The 20,317-nt window shown below is 56.2% G+C and overlaps 1 protein-coding gene and 1 pseudogene across 3 annotated transcripts in view; both read right to left on the bottom strand.

Annotated features, from left to right (window-relative positions):
• Positions 1 to 951: 951 nt before the first annotated feature.
• Positions 952 to 20,317, bottom strand: part of SNX29 (sorting nexin 29) — a 477,185-nt gene continuing 457,819 nt past the window's right edge. The window contains exon 21 of one of the 3 annotated variants that reach the window (XM_032328137.1): positions 952 to 5,868. In XM_032328137.1, coding sequence (XP_032184028.1) covers positions 5,739 to 5,868 — 130 coding nt within the window. In that variant the 3' untranslated portion in view covers positions 952 to 5,738. Of the gene's footprint in view, positions 5,869 to 18,047; positions 18,650 to 20,317 lie in introns of those variants that run through there. The other 2 variants (XM_032328140.1, XM_032328139.1) reach the window with 2 other exon arrangements.
• Positions 10,269 to 10,386, bottom strand: LOC116581540 (annotated as a pseudogene).

Here is a 20,317-nt window from a genome sequence, read left to right on the forward strand (position 1 = left end):
GGTCAGGTCCCCCGCCAGATCGGATGGTAGGAGTTTCACAGAATGACCTCACGCCCAGGCCCTTACCCCAAGAACCCGTTTCTCCTCTGTTCCCGTAAGGACGTCACACCGGCAAAGCCCCTGGCTGTGTGGCGTGGGTTTTCTAGGCAATGGGACTTGGGAGCGGTGGGGAAGGACAGCGTCCAGGTCTTTCTTTTCCTCCAGCTGAAGCTTAAACATCATTTCTGCCAAAGTATCTCTTAGCCTCACCCCACGGTCCTCAACCGGGGGCGTCTTGTCACTCAGGAGGTACATGGCTATGTCTGGAGACATTTCTGGTTGTCACAGCTGCATGGTGCTAGAGACATCGCGTGGATCGAACCCAGGGGCACTGTGAACCCCCTGTGTGCGCGCCCCCCCCAACCCGCAGCCATACCTGCTCCCCAGTGTCCGCACAGCCACAGGGGAGACACCCTGGCCTCTGTGGTTCAAAGCAGGTCCCGGTCCCATTCTAGGCTCCCGAACCCAGCTGCTTGCTCCGCAGCACCTACAGCAGGTCGTGACCCTGGGGATGGCGGCCTCCGCAGATCCTTCTGGTCCACCTGTGGCACCCGGACTCGAGTGTGAGACGGCTGGGGCGCTTCTGTCCTGTTTGCTGCTCTGTGCCCACGCCGGGCAAGATGCCTGGTATACAGTAGGTGCCCAATAACGATGTGGATGAATAGGAACCTGTACCAAGGGGATTTCTGTGGCGCTTTGAGTGTACGTGCCCAGTTCTACAGGGCTCGCAGCGCACGGTGGGACTTCCGCTCCGTTTCAGCTCCAGTAACACCGAGGTTGGGCTCAGGGAATGCTGGTCTCTACGCTCTTCCCGGAGATGGTGGGTGAGCTTTCCGGAAAGCTTTAAAATGTGTGCAATGCCAGTTGAGCTAGTCAGCGGCAAAAGAACGCACAGAAAGACCATAACTGGGCTAATTTATAAAATGTGACTGTTTTTATTGTCATTGTAAAGAGGTGTATCTCAACCAGATCGTAACAAAATTACCACAGCTTATTCCAAAAGAAAACTTTAATACAAGAGATTTTAGAAAATTAAACACATTTGTTTAAAAATTCTATTGTGTAAACCTTAACATAAGAGGGCAGTTAACGTACTACTACACATTTCAGAGCGACTCTGCGGACGGCTCGACCCCACATCCATCCCGGCGGCCGACCAGACCCGCCGTCTGTTGCTGTACTATCCCCCACCCCGCCGGCAGAGGGCTCACACGGTCCGGCCAGGCAAGGGGACACTTCTGGAGGTGGGTAGCCTCTGCGCTGGGACACCAGGGCTCCTGCATTCACAGGTCCCCCTCCTCCAGGAAGTCCAGGCCTAATGCCAGCTGAGAACGTGCCCTAGTGAGCTCCGGCCCCCCTCACTCCTGGAAGCCCGTGTTCTCCAGGCTCCTTCCAGCAGCTCCGGGCGCAGAAGTGCGGTCTGCTGGCCTGTGTCCTCTGTGGCCGCAATCCCGGTTCTTGCAAAGGCCTCCCCTCCGTGGTTTCTACTGATGGTGCAGAGTCTTGCAGTGGGAAGAGTGGCCTCCCGGCTCGCGGGTCAGGAAGGCAGGGAGCGGGCCTGATCAGGCCCCGGGGAGGAGGAGGGTGTGACCTGAGCAGGTCTGCGCGTGGAGCTCCAGCCACGACGGACAAGCATGCCCGGGCCCGTACGAACGGAACCCCCGGACCTCAAAGCAGCAGTGAACTCGGTCTCCTTACCGCAGGCTCGACCGTCCTTTCCAGAAATCAGACTGGGTGCTTCCCCCTAAGGAAACGGATTCAGTAGGTACAGAAGCCCATGCTCGGTGGCTGTGAGGATGTAGACCCACAGGGAGAGGCTCCCGGCCCTCACTGAGAGCCTTCAAAGGCTGGCCCGCGCCCCACCGCGGTTCACGGCCGAGGGCAGGGGAGCCCCGTGGGGCTGAGCTGAGCAGCGCATCCGGGCAGCCCGAGTGCACCTGTGTCCCCCCGATCCCTACTGATCCGTTTAAGGAACCTCTTCAAAACCACGTGTTACAGAAACAGGACAACGAACTTTTTGGCACAGAAACGTTAGATAAAATATACAGTGCTACAGTTGTGCAAAATTACCCAGAAGCCAAGCCCAACAGCAAATATTTAATGTTCGCTTTAATGAAACAATGCAAAATACTTAGAAAAAGGAGGGTTGTAGGAGGCGTTGCCCCGCAGCAGAGGGCTGCCTGCCAGAAGTACCCCCTCCTCCGTCTGCCGCATCCCGGGCTGGGGACAGAGCCCAGCGTGCCGGGCACGGTCCCGCGCCAAACCTGGAGGGAAGGCCGAGGATTATTGCCGTTGGGGTTGAAATGGAGCGGGATGTGTGCCCCTCCTGGGACGCCTCGGTGCCGGTCTGCTGTTCCTGGGTGAGCGGGGCCTGCCAGGGTCGCTCCAGGCTGAAGATGGAGCCGGTGTTCCGCCTCACGTCTGTGCCCAGGCACAGTGGTCCCCACGGAGTGGAGCGCCTTCCCGGGAACGGGCTCTGGGGCTGGTGCCAAGGTGCCAGGGGAGGCATGAAGGCCTCTGGAGGGGACTGTGCGGGGCTACCTGTGGGGACCCCAGAAGCCGAGGCCTGTGTGGGGCAGGCCGGTTCCCCCTGTGAAGGTGGGCAGGTGTGGGAGGAAGTGAGGCCTAGAGCCCCCCACCCAAGTTCATGGGGGAACTCGCCCATGTGGAGCCGAGAGAAGAGGAGGGTGGTTCGCGTAGCCTGGGCCCAGGGACCCTGTGCAGGGTGCCGGGAAGCAAGCACGCGGCTGGCTGGCAGCTCTCCGCTCCGGTCTCGCGACTCGGGCCCAAGCTCGGGACTTGTGTGAGGCCTCCCATGCCGGTTGGCTCTAGGCAGGAGCTCTGGCCGTGCGGTCAAACTGACGACTGTCCGCAGCTCTGACTGCCCCTCGGTACCCCGCTGCGGGCGAGCACTTTGAGCCAAGCACGCGGGAGGCTCCCCTCTGTGGAGCGGAGCCTGGCTTCTAAGTGCCTCTCGTCCACGGACCCTTACCCCCATTCTTCCCTCTTGGGTCCTATCTCCACGACTCCACAGGTGATCCCTTTGTAACCCAAGCCCTTGGTTGCACCCGGGTCATGCTGCTAAAGGTGACCGTCACGGGATAGAATGCCCTCTCCGAGGCGTGCCCCCTAACTTCCTCGGGTGCCAGCTGGGGAGGTGCCAAAGGATCTGACCGGGTCCAGGAGAACAGGAGTGCCTTCTACGGGTTCTTTGTGTCGTGCTGCCTTTTTCTCCAGTGGGTCCTGGGGCTGATGGGTGTCTGTCGTGCAGGGCTGGGGCCGGCCAGGCCTCTCAACGGGACAGGACGGAAGGCCAGCAGAGGACACGGCTCTGGCCAGGAGGTGGCGTTTTGTGCCTCGGGTCTCTGTCTGCAATGGCTGGGCCTATGCTTCCTTCTCCAGGAGCTGGAGACCCACTGTTTCTCTGTCTGTCCCAGCACACCGGGGAACAGAGCAAGGATCTGGAGCGGCAGGGGGGGAACCACTACAGAACATTCTAGGGGACACAGGAGTCCAGGCTTTGAGGAGTGGTTGTCATGTGTATGTCACGTGCGGATCTGAGTGGAAAGGGGGGGTCCATACGCCAACGATGGCTCCAGGTTTCTGCCGCGTCATGAGGAGGGGGTACACAGAGCAGGCCACCTGGATGGGTCGCATGTGGTCCCAGGAATGGGCTTTTCCATCGGTGTATCAGGAGAGCAGGGCAAGTTTTCCATGAATAATTAAGCTTTAAAAAATAGGCAGAGTTTCTCCTTCTGTAAACACAGGCCGAGTGCATAAATGTTTCTCAAGGCTTAGCATCCGTCTGTCACAGTTCTGGGCACAGAATGTCCAGGTGGGCTCCTGCTGGAGACTTTGGAGGTGGTGAGGTCAGTTCACACTCAGACGCATTTTGGGCCCGGTGTCCAAACGGGCTGGTGGAGCAGAGCCCTCGGCCCCGGGTGACGTCGGCCACGGGAGGCTCCCATCTGTGTCCGCTGCAAACCCCACTTCCCAGAGACTGAGGGGGCAGGACTGGGCCAGCCCGAGCTTTGCGAGTCTGGCACAAGTGTGCCCCCACTGCCAGTGACGGCGGCCAGCTGTCCCGTGGGCCTTGAGTTCGAAGGAAGCGCAGGTGCCGTGGGGACCTTGGCAAACAAGGCAGAGCCCCGGGTCGCTTTCCTGGGACACAGCGTCTCGGGTCCTGTTGACCCCCATGAGCTGATGACGCGGCCCCTGCACGGGGAATGGTGCTTGGTTCTGCTCCCCCGCCGACGGCTCCCTCTGAGGTGGTTCGGGCTGCCTCAGTTCCCCCCGGAGGGCGGGGTGGGCTGCACCTCAGCCTTCGGTAAGGGCCCTGAGTCGCTTCCGCTACCCTCACTTGGCAGCAGGGAACTCGCGGCAGAAACCTTCTGGGTGATGCCGTCCAGAGCGTCCGTCTGACCAGCAGAGGCCTAGTGCTCGCGCAGTGGCTCAGCAAGCCTGGGGCGGCTGCAACGGTTCCGGGAAGCTTGTGTGCTCAGCGGCCCGCAGGCCCCCGACGCGCTCCCACTTCCTCACGTCAGTCTGGCCCCCACGTGCTCTGCCGCACCGCGTGGGTCTAGCTCCTCCGTCCTTCCCCCGGACAAGCGAGCCCTTCGTATCTGTCCACCGCAGCTCACGCCGGTCCGTGATTCTGGAGGTCCAAGCCGGCCCACGGCCCCGGTTCTGGGAAGCGACCTCACGCAGGAAGGCAGCTCATCCTCATCCTGTTCCCGCCCGCCACGGGGGACACACTGAGAGCACGGCGGGGGCACAGGGCACAGCAAGAATGCACCCTAAGGGAATGACGGTGACCTGGAGGCGGGGCACTGTCCCAGGTACCAGGGAGCCCCACGGAGCTCTGCAGGGCTCCGGAGAACGGTCTGCAAGCCTGAGGGCCTGAGGCCTTTTCCGCCGTAGTTCCCTGAACAGTCTCTCACGTGACCTTGAGGCCTCTTGGCTTGGGAGGTCATGACCCCAGTCCACCCAAGCCTCACAGTGTGCATGTGGGCCCAGGCGGCCTCCAGTTTCCGACGGGGGCTAGTCCTTCCAGAAGCCAACCTCAGAAGGCGGTGAGGAGTGCTCTATGCGCCCCCACCAGGTCAGCGTCCCTAGTGGCTCCTTAGCAAGAAGGCCACTGGCATGTCTCCCTCAAGGCGGCCACGTGAGCTACCGCTGGCCATGGGTTGTACAACCAGAGGGTCTTAGGACCACTGGGAGAGAGTTGAAGGGGAAGGAACACAACCTCCCCCCTCAGGTCCCACGTGTCCATAGACTACAGCAGGCAGTTACGTTACAAGGAAAAAAAAAAGGGTAACAGTCATTCTAATTCCCGCGTGGGAAAGAGTCAGGAGGCGGTTTCTGATCTGCCTCCGAGCTGTGCCTCTCCAGCAAGGGGCTGTGCACGGCCCCTGGTGCCCACCCTCCTGCCGGCCCCCGCCCCCGAGCTGGAGGGGTTGGGAAGGGCCGGCCCCGGGAGGGTGTCCATGTGTCCGAGTCTGTCCTGCGAGCTGCTGCCTTGCCCTCTGAGACTGCCCAGTTTAATCAGTGTCCCAGGTCTCCGGGGCCGGGGGGGGGGGGTGTGGCGCACACTCCGGCGGGGGGAAGGGGCCGTCTGCTGGGGCCGGGCCGGACGCGGAGTGGCTGGGCAGAGGCAGCTGGCGCAGCACATAGGGCCCAAGTCTGGGATTCGGCAGAGGTCAGAGGTCGCCGCTCTGGGGCTCCACGTTGCGGGTTTCTCTGGGGTGACCGCGGGACAGCTTGGGGAAGCGGGAAGCCACTTTGGGCCGGGTGTTCTTGGTCAGCGGTTCTCCAGGAGCGGGGACGTCACTGTAAGACAGAGCAGGGAAGAGGCGGATTAAGTTGGGGCATCCAGTGGGGGCGGGAGCAGGCGGGAGCGCTTGGGGGGGGGGACCGTGGCTCTCCAGCTCCGAGGGGCGAGCGCGCATGGGGGCCGTGGCTTTCTTCCCCCATTGTCACTGACACGTGCCCTTGCTGGAAGAGGAAAGAAAAGAAAACGCTGTGGAGAACACTGCATTTAGGGTCAAAAGAGGTGTAGCAGGAATGGGGGACTGCCTGTGGAACTCGTCCTAAGAGAATAACCAGGATGTAGGCCAATGGCTAATTAGGACTTTCCTGTGCAAAGAGCCAGAAATAGCACAACGAGTCAGCAGTCCCACCGAGGGGGTTACCCGTGTCCCCGCAGCGGGCCAGCGGGAGCATGGCAGGCTGTGGGGGCGGGGGGCACAGAGCGCCCCGGGAGGACAGACGGTGAGAAGCCAAGGTAACACGGGCTGGGGACACCTCCAGGTGTTCGGAAAAGCCTGCGGGAAGGGGCGGTGCGTCCCTTCATCCCATGACGTTCTTGAGCACCCGTGAGGGCCGAGCCCGCTTGCAGCCCCTGGAAACAGTGGTGAGCAAAACCGGCTGTCCCAGGCCTGGGGGAGACTCACGGGCCACCGGTGAGAGGACATCATAGGCAGGACCTGGTGTAAAGGCAGCCTGAGCCTCCCAGGGCAGAAGGGGCCCGGGACGGCGTATGGGGCGGGTGGGAAGGCTCTCTGAACAGGGGCCGGGCACGGCGTGCTGGCGGGGGCGGCGCAGTCGTCGGCTGGCCTGCGGCTGTGAAGGCCGAGTTGAACTCTTGCCTGGGTTCCTACGGTTCTGCTCACAAATGACCCCATACTTAGTGGCTTGAATGCAAACATCCCATCTTAGAGTTGTGGGGTCTGGAGTCTGAAACGGGTCTTACGGAGCTGAAGTCGGAAGGCTAGCACAACTAGTTCCCTCTGGAGGCTCCCGGGGAGACCGCTGCTGCCCGCCGGTGTGGGGAAGCCTTGCGAACCCTGAGCTGGCAGAAACACGCCGGGCTCCCCAGTCCACGCACCTGCTGACTCTGTTCCTGGGAGGGTCCGGAATAGAGTGGTTTGGGGGAACAGGAAGTGTGTGGCTGCTTGGGGCAGGGGAGACCCGGGGTTCCCTTCTGCCGTGATGGAAATACACCAGAGCGCGGGGACGGCCGTGTGTGTTTCTGGACCCGGAGCTGCCGAAGCGGCCGCGCTCTCAGTGGGGAGCTCTACCCTCACAAGGCTACTGAGGGAAGTGGCCCAAGCCGAGGCAGCGAGGAGGGGCACTGCAGGGTCTTCGCCGGCAGGCCCGTGCGGGGGGCCTGCCAACTGTCCTCCCCCTGCTGCTGAACTTGGCTTTGGTCCCCGCCCACACGGCTTCACCTCCTCAAGGTCCACATGGGGATGGCCTCAGGCTTTGAACCAGTGGGCAGGAAGCAAGGGACAGACGGATGCAGATGCCTCCTTCCCCCAGGCCATGAAATGCGGACTTCCCGAGCTCTAGGGACCCACAGGGAACCCTGTGGGGACGACACTTCCCCGGGACCGACGCTGGGCACTGGTTCTCCGCACAGCTGGGATCTGTCCTGAGCCCTCAGCTGGAAGGTGGGAGAAGCAGCCTCCTGAGCACGGCCACTCACCCAGGACACAGCCCACATGTCCCACTGGTCCCACAGGTCCCTTCTCCTTGAGCTCTTGGGGCTTCTCTCCGGGGCAACCAGCTTGGCAGCCCTTACAGAAACTCCCCTTGTCCCTGCTGCTGGCTACCCTTGGGGCACCCGAGGAAACAGGTCTGTGTAAGCAGCACCTGCCAGGAGCCCCGGGGAGACTGTTTATTTACTAAACCTCTTGGGTGCCACAGGCTGGAAGGGGGGCTGGATCGTGCACTGCCATGTGAGCCCCTCACCCCGAGGATCATGGGGAGCCCTGTTAGCATGCCACAGGGGTGGCACCCCAGTACCCAGCACGTGGGTGACATCGATCCAAAGGTCTCAGCCACTCAGCAGTGAAAAATGGCCACAGGGAGAGAATTATTTTTCATTTGGCTCGTAAACCAGGTGCAGAGAGCCGGTCGATACCCCATTTGCTGGGGGCCACCTGCCGTAGCTTGGAGGGGGCTGCACATGGGTGAGGCCAGCTGCCGGGCTGGACCCCGGGGCACGCACAGGACTGAGCTCTCTTCTACCGAAGCTGAGACCACGGTCCCCCGAGAGCCAGCGACTGGGGAGGGCCATGTGTGCGTGAGTTAGGACTGCGTTCTGCCTGCACGGTGTGCAAACCAGGAAGAAGGGCTGCCCTCCCAACTGCGGGGGCCGGGGAGGCCTTGCTCTATGCCCACAGCCAGCAGAGGGAGGGCCACGAGCGGCTGGGTTGGTCCGGGTGCACCAGCTACACAGCCTTGAACTCACTTGTGGGCAGAATTTAGGGCTCCAGGCCCTGTGATGGGACCCAAAGGACCCAGCTGGACCCGAGCACCAGTCACTCCACTCCAGTCCTGAAGGTTTCGCTCTGGGAGTGCCATGGCTGTGCCTGAAGGAAGGTGGCCTCCGTGCCCTTCCTCGGTTTCCTGTCCCTGGTTAGATCTGGGGCCCAGTGGTTCTGCCCTTGCAGATGTCCCACAGATGGTTCTGGTGGTTCTTCAGATCCCAATTCCTAACCCTGAATGGTCTCCGTGATAGAATGATTCTGAATATAATCTTGGCGTGGTGGCCTCATGGCGGGTGGGGGGTGGGTTGTGCTGTGCTGTTCTGTTCTTGGAATGCCACGGACATTGTTGATGAGGCCTGGGGAGCCGAGAGGCCGGGGCCGGTCTGTGGAGGTTACGGTGACAGTCACAGGGTGCTTGCTGGGAGGTGGGGGTGCTGTTGCATGCACGGGGGCGTGATGGGAGTGTCCTGTGTGGCACGTGGAGGGGCAGGGACTGAGCGGAGGGCACAGGTCTCCCGTGTGACAGTAGGACGCAAGCCTGGGTCCATCTGATGAGACCCAGCTCTTCTTATCCTCTGGGCTAAGGGGCAGGTGACAGATACTTGTAGAGAAAAAGACCTCTAGGGTCTGGGGAAGACAGCGGGAGGTGGGCGCTGAGTCTGGAGAAGTTGGAAGGGGGCTGGATCGTGCAGAGCCATGTGAGCCCCTCACCCCAAGGATCATGGGGAACCCTGTTAGCGTCACCCGCTTCGGATGTACAGCCTCTAAAGCTTACAGTGGGGCCAGAGTGACAGAGAGGAACCCCGGGCCCAGGGAGCTCCATGGGGTTGGTATGCTCCCAGGATAAGGATCCTGAGGTCAGAGCATAGATGGGGGAGCAGGCACGGAGCAGGGGTAAGGGTGCTGGAGGGCGAGCCTCCGCGGACACAGCGGCCAATCAGGGCAGGGGAAGGAGTGAAAACAGGTTCCATTTGTGTTTGGAGACTGGACTGGGGTGGGGAGTGCAGCAGAGCTGGAGGGGAAGGTAGAGCAGGTGCCTGTGGTAAATGACGCTACGGGAGAAAGTACAGATGGTTTCAGGTCTCGTTTGCGTACAAGGTGCGAGTCAGTCCATAGAAACACTGTTCTGTCTACTGCGGCCCCCTGAGACACCGGCTTTCACTATTTCATGGGCTGGAACCATGTATGGGCTTTTTTTTCTTTAAAGACTTTATGTATTTGACAAAGAGCGAGCACAGGCAGGGGGAGCAGCAGAGGGAGAGGGAGAAGTAGACTCCCTGCTGACTGGGGAGCCTGATTCAGGGCTTTGACCCTGGGACAAGACCTGAGCCAAAGACAGATGCTTAACGGCTGAGCCACCCAGGTGCCCCCGTGGACAGGCTTCTGATCATTAGAGACCCCCGATGCTGCTGGGGTGACATTGGGCACCTCAAGTAGAGTTCATTACCCCAAGTGGGTGTCCCACGGCTGCCCAAGCGGACTGAGACCCACCTTCCAGCTTTGTACCCATCCGCTATGTTGGGACCCCCCTGCCCCGCAGGGCTGCTTTGAATAGAGGCTGGATGGTTCGCACCGCCTCTGGGACCCCCTACCCCCGGCCAATGCGTCCTCAAGGCCCCGCTCCCTGGACCCTGTCACTGCCCCGTCTCAGCCCCACCTCTCCTCCTAGCTGGGACCCTGGGCTTGATTGTAACCACTGCCCGTCTCCCTGTCTTGAACTTGTCCAACGCAGAAACTCTGAATTTCCCCATCGCACCTTTCTTCCTCCTCTGGTTTTCTCAGCTTTCGTAAACGGGACAGCTATCTGCATCCTGGCTCAAACCCTAACCCACCGCCTTGGCCTTCCCTTCACATGCCACGCCTTACTCACCGAAGTGCTCGGTGGGGTCTCCGTCTGGACACGCGTGCAACACCGGCACTGCCCTCTACCAGTGACATCCCAGGTCCAGACACCGTGGCCTCTGGCCTGGACTCCCGACAGATTTCTCCCATCCAAGTACTAACCAGGCCCGACCCTGCTTAGCTTCCGAGATCAGACGAGATCGGGCGCGTTCAGGGTGGTATGGCCGTAGACTCCCAACAGATTTCTAAAGGGTCTCCCTGTGTCTGTGGATTCCTCTGCGCCTCGTCCCAAGTCCTCCTCCATGTCCCTCCTCTACAGCTTCTGGCTGCCCTCGGGACCAGCCCACGCGCTCCTCCGGCTCTGCTCAGTTGTCCCTGAGCGCAGATCTGAGCTCCAAAGTCGCCTCTGCTCCTGGGCCGCCCAGTAACTGTGTTTTGGTTTCCTTACGGCAACTACCACTCGGTCCCCTTCCCCACCGCCTGCCCGCACCTAGAACTACATCTGGCACACTCAGTCGTTCAGGTACAGCCACAGAGCTGCCAACAGCAAGTTCACCTGCACTGAGCCTTGGCTTTCTGGTCGGACGGGACCGTGGCCACGCCCAGCTTAGGGGAGGTGGCCGTGTGTGACCCCAGAATGTGGGCCTCGGAATGAGAGCGCCATGAACACTCTTGAGGTTTACTTTGAGAGAGCAGGAGTAAGGACCCGTATTCACGTCTCCCCTAGGGAAAGTGGTGGTAATAGGACCTCCGAGACTCTTAATAAGGCAACCCTCCAAAGCCATCACCCAGATCTGCCCATCGGTAAAAGCTCCGTGGTTTTAACATTGCGCGTGCAGAGAATAAAAAGCCTAGAAAACGGTAAGGGTGGTGGTGGTTCAAGGCGGTGTGAGGTGGGCAGACAGAAAGCCCCACGCAGAAGCACCGAGAGACGGGCGTCCCGAAGCAGATCACAGAGGGCCCAAAGCGTGTGAAGGGCTCCTGGGAGCCACCATGAGGACAGCTTGACAGATAGGCAGGGGAAGGACATGGTGGGCACTTCATGGAGGACGATAAACAGGTTAGTGATGCTGCTACTGTTTGCTGAAGCCTGGGAGGGGCGTCGCGGCTGGAACCACCCAGCTAAACCAGCGGATCGGGACCAGCCTTGGCTCCAAACCCGGCCTCGGAGCGGAGCCCTTCCGCTCTCCGCACGACCACCCCTGAGGCGGTCCTGCCACCCGCCCCCTCCAGCCTCCTCAGTGGGCACTGGGCACACTCCTGCACCGGTGCCTCTGTGCTTGCCGGTCCCCAAAGACAGAAAGGCCACCTGGCCTCCTCCCCCTTCTCCTCCTCCCCTTCTGGTCTCAGGGCGGCCTCCCCTGCAGGAGCCCTCAGCGTGTGCTGCTGTGGTTAGTCTGGTTCACAGAAGCACAGTGGCGGGGGGGGGGTCCCCAAACCCGGTGCTCTGTGAAGCTGCGTGGAATGAGCGAGCCCACGGGGCGTCCAGCACAGCCCCAGACCGTTCTCTGAGGCCCCAGAAGTATGCAGACTGGCTGGGGATGCTATCGGCCACACTGGGATGGTGGTCGGAGGGGGTGGCTGGACAAACGGGACGTGTTTTTAGGAAAACTGAGGGAGCTGCGTGCAAAGGTTCTATCTTATCCTCCGCGAGTCCTGCCTCAGGAGCTCCACGTCCGGGGGCCCCTTCGATCCCCACAGGCTTCCCCTCGGGAAGCCTGGCAACAATGTGCCCGCCCCTAGGCTGGGCGACTCCCCCAGTCCACGGCTGACCGGGCATGAGCACGGCTGCCCACCGTCACCCAGGAGGACACGCATGCGGGCGCGCACCTCGGCATAACGGTCAGTGAAGACAACAGGTTATGGAAGACCAGGTAGGACCCTACCGCCGTGGAGAACAAAACCTCACGCAAGAGAGTGAGCACGTGCGTGGGAACGCAGAGAGCGGCAGGAGCCACAGGACAACGCGCTTGTCGTGGATCACACGTCAGTAGCTAGGACTCCTCCGTGTTACTCGCTCAGTAGAACACCAGACCCCAGAACACTGCAGGAAGGAGCCCGTCTGCTGCTGTCCGAGGTCCCCGAGGCATAGCCTCACTGGGTCCCTCTCAATGGCCGGGTGACAGCTCGGACACCCCAGCTCGCCTGCGGGAAGCTACCAAGGCTGGGTCTGCGTGCGCCTGGCGCAGGGTCCCCCCCGCAGGAGCGAGTCTGGGTCCAGCCGCCGCACCTGCTCCGGGAAGGAAGCGCTCTCCTGCGCGGACCAGGGAGTGCGGGTCCAGGAGAGGTTTCGGAGCTGTGAGCCGGGCGTCCGAGGCTCCCCAACCTTCAGCCACCCCATTTGCCACCAAGCCTTAATGACTCCTTGGTGGTTATGGGGACTGCACGAATGGCATTGGATGGTCTCCCTTCGTGTGTCTTAAAATACAAAGCTGATCGCAGCACAGGCCCCTACTCCCAGCCTTCCAGAGGTGGCCGCTGCACAGCGAATCAAGTTCACGGTCTGTACGACCTGCGGCCGAGGCCAGGCTACCCCAACCAGGGAGACTGCATGTGGCCCCATCTGTTCCTCACGGGTTCCTGTCGCCGCTGGCAAGTTGTCCCCCTGGAGAGACTGTTCCTCACCTACCACGGTCCCTGACTTCTAGGTCCCCTTCCAGGCGTGTATCTCCCGTGGCAGGAATTCCGTCTGTTCCCTTCATGGCCTCCCCACGAGACGGCGCGCTCCCCGAGCCTAGGGCAGCTCGGCCAGAGGTCTCACTTCTGTACTCAAAGTGCAATCGGGGACCTTTACGGCGTGCTTGCTGTGTGCCGGGCACGGTCCTCACTGCCCTGCATGTGCTCCGTAATCCACGCCTCAGCCAGGGAGGAAGGGAAGCCCATGCGTACCCCCTTTCCAGGGGAGGAAGCGGAGGCATGGAGAGGTTTACTGACCCAGGGTTAAAGGTACAGAGGGGACAGGATCCTAGCTGCCTGCGTCCCTGGCTCGCGTCCCCGGCTCCCGCCCCTCGCCACGTACGGTACTCGCCTCATCCTGGAGTTAGTTCCCTTGCCATAAAATTCGCAAGAACATTCTTACCCCAGGGCTGCTGGGTGGCTCCGTTGATTAAGTGTCTGTCTCCAGCTCAGGGCATGATCCCCGGGTCCTGGGATCGAGTCCCGCATCAGGCTCCCTGCTCAGTGGGGAGTCTGCTCCCTCTGCCTGCTGCTCCCCCTGCTTGTGCTCTCTTTGTCAAATAAAATCTTAAGGGGAAAAAAAAAAAAAAAACTACTCCCACCCTAGCTTGCAAGGCTGAACTAAAGAGAAAGGCGAAACTCGGGGACGGACACGGAGCAGGGCTCTGGCTCTCTCCTGCGGTGCTTTCACGCTGCATGGCAGAGTGGAGCCCTTGCGGAGACGAGCAGCCCGAGTGCAAAGCCAAGAACATTCTGCTCTGCCATCCCTGACTCCCAGCCTTCGAGAGCCGCAGACCTGGGCGAGAGCTCAGGCAGAACGGCAAGGGCTGCAGGGCGCGGTCCGGGCACGGGCTCCCCGAGTCTCCGCGCGGCTGGGAGGAAGGATCCCAGGGGCTCAGGCAGGGCGAGTGGCTTCTCCTGCAGGGCCCAGCCGGGATGAGGACCTGCTAGGGTGACTCCAAAGTTTGCGTGCTACCCCACGGCAGACCCAGAACGCGGGGCCGTGGTTCTGGGGGCCAGAGGGCCAGGCAGCGTTCTGGGGTCGGCTGCTCCATAGGCAGTCGACTTACTGGGCTTGGGAGAGCAGGGGCCTGGCAGCGGTCGGGCCCTGCTGTCACCGCAGAGCAGAGACTGAGGCTCAGACGATGACGGGGCCCAGGGCACAGAGCAGGAGGCAAAGCCGACGATCAGAGTCAGCATCTGATTGTTCTAACATTTTAATCCCAGCGTCGTTAACATGCACTTTAATCTCGGGTGTATGAGACCGTGATCGCTTCTGCCCGTCGCCCGGGGTGCGTCACAGTCCTTCACCCCCATCGCCTGTTTCACCCCGTCCGCACCCGTGTGTTCACCCCCGTGTGTTCTTTATAGTTCAGTTGTTTTTTTGGTGTGTCTCTGTTTCTCCTCCACTGGTTTCTTAAACACAGGAGGGAAATCATACGGTGTTTCTCTTCGACGGGCTTGTCTTGCTTAGTAGTACACTCTGTGCGTCCAGAGATGCTGCTGCAAACGGCGCGATTCCACTCTTACAGCTGCGTGATAATGTGTGCGTGCGTGCGTGCACATGCACACGTACCTTCTCTTCCTTCTCTGCCCCCTGCGGATGGACACGTGGCCGCTTCCACAACCCGGCTATCGTGACTCGTGCTGCTGTCAACACAGGAGGGCGCGCATCCCTTTCCATGAGTGTTTTCGTATTTCGGGGGTAAACAGCCAGTAGAGCTGCTACTGGGTGACAGGGTAATTCTGTTTTAACTTTTTGACAAACCTCCACATTCGTGACCGGGGTGGCTGCAGCAGTCTGCGTTCCCACCAACAGAGCATGACGGCTCCTTTTTCTCCACATCCTCACCAATGTGTGTCTTGTGTTGGCGGCTGTAGCCATTCTGATCCGTGTCAGGTGACACCTCATTGTGGTTCTGACTGACATCTCCCTGGTGACGAGTGATGCTGAGCCTTCTGTATGTCACCTTGGAGAAAGGTCTTCTCCTGTCTTCTGCCTGTTTTTAAATTGCTATTCCATTCTCTATTTTGGATACCAACCCTTTAGCAGGTCACGGGCAGGCAGGCTCTCCCAGTCAGCAAGTGGTCTTCTAGTTTTGTTGACTGTTTCCTTTGCTGTGCAGAAGCCTTTTATTTTGATAGAGTTCCAATAGTTTATTTTTGGTTCCCTTGCCTCAGGAGACAGATCTAGAAATAAGTTGTTATGGCCGATGTCAAAGCAGCTACTGCCTCTGTTCTCTTCTAGGATTTTTATGGTCTCAGGTCTCACATTTAGCTCTTTAATCCATTTTGAATTTATTTTTGTGCATGGTGTGAAGAAATGGTCATTTTATACTCCTGCACGTCGCTGTCCAATTTTCCTAACACCATCTGTTGAAGGGACTGTCTTTTTTTTTTTCCCCCACTGCATGTTTTCTCATTTGCCAAAGATTAATTGACCATATAAGTGTGGGTTTCTTTGTGGGTTTTCTATGCATTGACCTGTGTGTCTACTTTTCATGCCAATACCATACCGTTTGGATCACCACAGCTTGGTCATATAACTTGAAGGCTGGAATTGTAATAATTCCAGTTTTGTTTTTCTTTTTCAAAATTGTTTCGGCTACTTGGGGTCCTTTGTGGCTCCATCCAAATTTTAGGATTTGTCTGTTCTACTTCTGTGCAAAACGTCGTTGTTATTTTGATAGGGACTATATTAAATCTGTAGATTGCTTTGGGTTTTAACAATATTTATTCTTCTAATCCATGAGCATGGAATGTCTTTCTTAGTGTCCTCTCCAACTTCTTCCAGCAGTGTTTCCTGTTTTTCAGAGAAAGTCTGTCACCTCCTCAGTCAGGTTTAATCCTAGGTAACTTATTCTTTTTGGTGCCGCTGTAAATGGGATTGTTTTCTTTATTTTTCTTTTTGAAAATGAAGCTAATATGCTTCATTATTAGCATGTAGGAAAGCAACAGATTTCTGTCTGTTTTGTATCCTGGAACCTTACAGAATTCATGTATCTGTTCTAGCCATTTTTGGTGGAGTCTTTCATGTTTTCTATATATAGTATCATGTCATCTACAAATACAGGACACTTTATTTCTTCCTTACCAATCTGGATGCCTTTTCTTTCTTTTGGCTGGCTGATTGCTGTGGCCAGGACTCACAGGACTATGTTGAATAGAAGTGATGAGTAAACATCCTTGTCTTGCTCCTGACCTCAGGAGGAAAGCTCCCGGTTTTGTCACGCTGAGTAAGGTGTTAGCTGTGCATTTTTGATACTTGGCCTTCATTTTGATGAGGTGTGTTCCCTCTTGACCTACTGTGTTGAAGGTTTTTTTTTTTATCATGAATGGATGTTGTCCTCTGTCACGTGGTCTTTCCACATCTACTATGACGATCATGTGGTTTTTATCCTTTCTCTTATTGGTGTGACGGATCCGGTTGATGATGATTTGTAAACATTAAACCACCTTTGCATTCTAGGAATGAATCCCACTTGATTATGGTAAATGACTTAACATTGTTGGATCTGGTTTGCTGATATTTTGTTGAGGGTTTTTGTATCAGAGATACCGGCCTATAGTTTTCTCTTTTTTTGGAGGGGGGTGGTATTATGGTATCTTTAGGTCTTAATTTTTCTTGAAGTTTGGTGGACTTCACCTGTGAAGCTATCTGGTCCTGGTCCTGGACTTTGGTTTTGGTTTGTTGGGGGGGTTTTGATTACTGACTCAATTTTACTGCTGGTTATTGGTCTATACTAATTTTCTATTTCTTCCTGCTTCAGGCTGGGTAGATTATATGTTTCTAGGAATTTATGCATTTCATCTAGGTGGCCCAACTTGTTGGCATATAATTTTTTTTAGAGAGAGCTAGCATGAACAGAGGAGGAGGAGGGAGGGAGAGAAAGTGAGGCAGACTCCATGCCAAGCACAGAGCCTGACGTGGGACTTGACCTTATGACCCTGAGAGAACATGACCTGAGCCAAGATTGAGACTTGGATACTTATCCACCCGAGCCACACAGGTGCCCCCAGGCATATAATTTTTCTTATGCTGACTGTATTTCTGCGGTGTTAATTTCTCCTCTTGCCTTTGTGATTTTGTTTTGTTTTGTTTTCATGAATCTGGCTGGAGGTTTATCAATTTCATTGGTCCCTTCAAAGAACCAGCTCTTCTGGTTTCATTGATGTGCTCTAATCTTTATTTCCTTCTACGGGTTTGGGGTTTTCCTTTTCTAGGTCCTGTAAGTAAGGTTAGGTTGAGATTCTTTTTGCTTCTTGAGGTAGCCCTGTATTGCCATGAACTTCCCTCTTAGAGTGACTTTTGCTATGTCCCAGAGATGTTGGACTGCTGTGTTTCCCTTTTCACTTCTTTCCATGTAATGTTTGATTTTGTCTTTGACTTCTTGATTGACCCATTCATTGTTGGGTAGTGTGTTACTTGTCCTTCCTGTACTTGAGGTCTTTCCACACTTTTTCCTGGGCAGATTTCTAGTTTCATAGCATTGTGGTCAAAAGGTGCACAGTATGGCTTCAGTCTTTCTGAGTTTGTTTATACTTGTTTTATGGCCTAATATGGGATCTGTTTTGGAGACTCTTCCGTGTGCACTTGAAGAAAACGTGTAGTCTTCTGTTTTAGGAGGGAATGTTTTGACTGTGTCTGTTAAAGCCATCTGGTCCAGTGCGTCATTCAAAGCCACTGTTGCCTTCTTGATATTCTGCTTGGCTGATAGATCTGTGGACATCACTGGAGTGTTAAAGACCCTAATGTTATTGTATTACTCTCCTTAATTAGTTCCTTTATGTTTGTTATTTACTTTTTTACATATTTGGGTGGTCCATGTTGGGCACATAAATATTTATAATTGTTATATCTTCTTGTTGGATTGTCCCTTTAATTACATGGCATTCTTTGTCTCTTGGGTATGGTCTTTGTTTTGAAGTCTGTTTTGTCCAATGGAAGTACCGGGACCCCAGCTTTCTTTTGACATCCGCCTGCATGAGAGAGGTTCCTCCACGTCCCCTCACGTTCAGTCTGCAGGTGTCTGTAGGTCTGCTGGGAGTCTCCTATAGACCCAGCATACAGATGGTCTATTTATTATTTTTTTTAATCCATTCTGTCACTCTGCCTTTTGATCGGGATGCTGAATCCATTTACATTCAAAGTAATTGATAGTATACGTGTTTATTGCCATTTTGTTACTTGTTTTGTGGTTTTACAGTTTATCTCTGATCCTTCTTTTGCTCTTTTTTGGCTTACCGGCTTTCTTTAGTGATATACTGGGACTCCTTTCTTCTTATTCTTTGTCCCTTACTGGTGTGTGATTTCCAGTTAGCATGAGGCTTATCTCTACGTCTTCTGAATATATTAAGTTGATGGTTGCTTAAGTCTGAATCCATTCTTTATTCCTCTCCCACCACGTTTTAGGTGTGTTGTGTCTTATTTTACATCCTTTTATTGTGTGAGTCCCCGAACGGAGTTTTACAGATATACTTATACTTATTTTTACTGGGGTTGTGTTTCTGACTGTTCGTACTTGTGGTCTTGCCTTTCGACGCAGAGAGCCCCCTCGAACACTTCTTGTAGGGTTAGCTTAGTGGTTAGGAAATCCTTTAGCTTTAGTCTGAGACGCTCCTCCCTCCTTTTATTTTGAATGGTATAGTCTTGCTGGATAGAACATTCTTGGCTGCATACTTTCTTCCTTTCAGTACTTTGAATATATTGTGCCGCTGTCTTCCGGGCCTGCAGACTTTCTGCTAAAAAATCTGGTGATAGCCCGAGGGGGTTTCCTCTGGCGTGTAACTGTCTCTTGTCTTGTTGCTTTTAAAAATCTCTAAAAACAAAAACAAAAACAAAAAACACCAATTATCACTACTTTTCCCCTTTTCCCCATTTTAATTACTGTAGGTCCTGGTCCTGGTCTGGACCTCCTACGGTTGATTTTGCTGGAGGATCTCTGAGCCTCCTGGATCTGGGTATCAGTTTCCTTCTCCGGATTTGGAAAGTTTTCAGCTCTCTTTTCTTCTTCTGGGATCACTATAATACAAATGTTATTCCATTTGATGAAGTCACAGAGTCCCGTAAGTCTACTCTCATTTTGCACACTTTTTTTTTTTGCTCTCACCTCAGCTTGATGCCTTTCCCTTCCTCTGTCCTCTAGGTCATTAAATCACTCCTCTAGCCCGCTGTTCATTCCATCTAGTGTATTTTTAATTTCGTGTTATTGTGTTATCCGTGACTGGTTCTTTTTCATCTCCTTGTTAAGGATCTCACTGCTGTCTTCTGCTGTTTCTGCAAGTCTGGTGAGTTCGTTTATGATCATTAAATTCTCCATGGACACATTATACTTGTATCCATTTTGCCTAGGTCTCCGGGCACAGAGAAAGACACCTGTTCTTTGCTTGAGGACATTTCTTCTCGTTTTGCTTACCTCGGTTTTTTTGTGCTAGGGAAGTCCGCTCCATCTCCTACTCCCGACAGTAATGGCCTCACGAAGAGGTCCTGTAGTGCCCTGCAGGGCGGTGTCCCCTGATCCCCAGAACCTGGCGTTTCAGGCACTGTGTCCTGCGCGTGCTCCCTCTACCCTGCTGCTTGTCCTTCCGTCACCCGCGGAGCGTCTCTTCGCCTGCTGTGGGTGATGCTGGGTCCCCGGGTGGGGCATGTAGTTTCAACTACATGTGCCTACTGGCCACCATGGCCGCCAGGAAAAGGCCCCGGCAAGACATGTGGGTGGGGAGGTTGTTAGCAAGGTCTGCTCTGGTCTTCTGGGGGAGGGGACCCCCAGCGTGGGGACTGAAGCAAGTGTGACTGTGGTGCTAGGGGCAGGACTTGGTGTAAGCAAGGTGGTAGTACCTGTTGGCATTGCACTGGTTCCAGAAGGTGACCTGGAGCTAATGCTGGGGGGTGGGGGAGCTCCTCTTTCCTCAAGGAGGCTCCCTGGGACAGGCTTTGAGGCGAGGAAGTCACTCTCCCTGCAGTGCCTCGCAGGCAGTTTGCAAACTGCTGCTTGTATGCTGAATCGCCATGGGCATGGGTCCTGCTGTCTCTTTAAGGGTGGGGACTACCTCCCCAGTGGAGCTGAGCCTGCTGGTTTTAGAATGCCCAGCTTTAAGTCCCTCTGGTGTTAAGAAGGCAGGAGATTTGGCCCCTCCCACTTTGGAAGCCAAATGTTTCGGGAATCCATCTTGTCTGGTGTGAGTTCTCACCCTTCCCTGCTGCTGTAGCCACTGACTCCGGAGAGCCGTGCCCCGTCCCCCTCCCCACCGCGTCTCTGCCCTTCCTACCCTCTTCATGTGCCCTCTTCTCTGCCTGTGCCTGTGAAATTTGTTCTGCCGGTCTCCGGTTGCTTTCTGGATTACTCATGCTGATGCGAGAGCTGTCTGGTTCTATCCTTGGGACAGGGTGAGCTGAGGGGTCTCCCTTACTTCCTCTCCCCAGCCTCTCCAATACCTTTTCAAAGCTGGGGTTCTCTGCCCTGGGTATCCTTTAAACTCCCCAATGG

The sequence above is a fragment of the Mustela erminea genome, chromosome 20 (genome assembly GCF_009829155.1).
Source record: "Mustela erminea isolate mMusErm1 chromosome 20, mMusErm1.Pri, whole genome shotgun sequence".
Classification (NCBI taxonomy): Eukaryota; Metazoa; Chordata; class Mammalia; order Carnivora; family Mustelidae; genus Mustela; species Mustela erminea.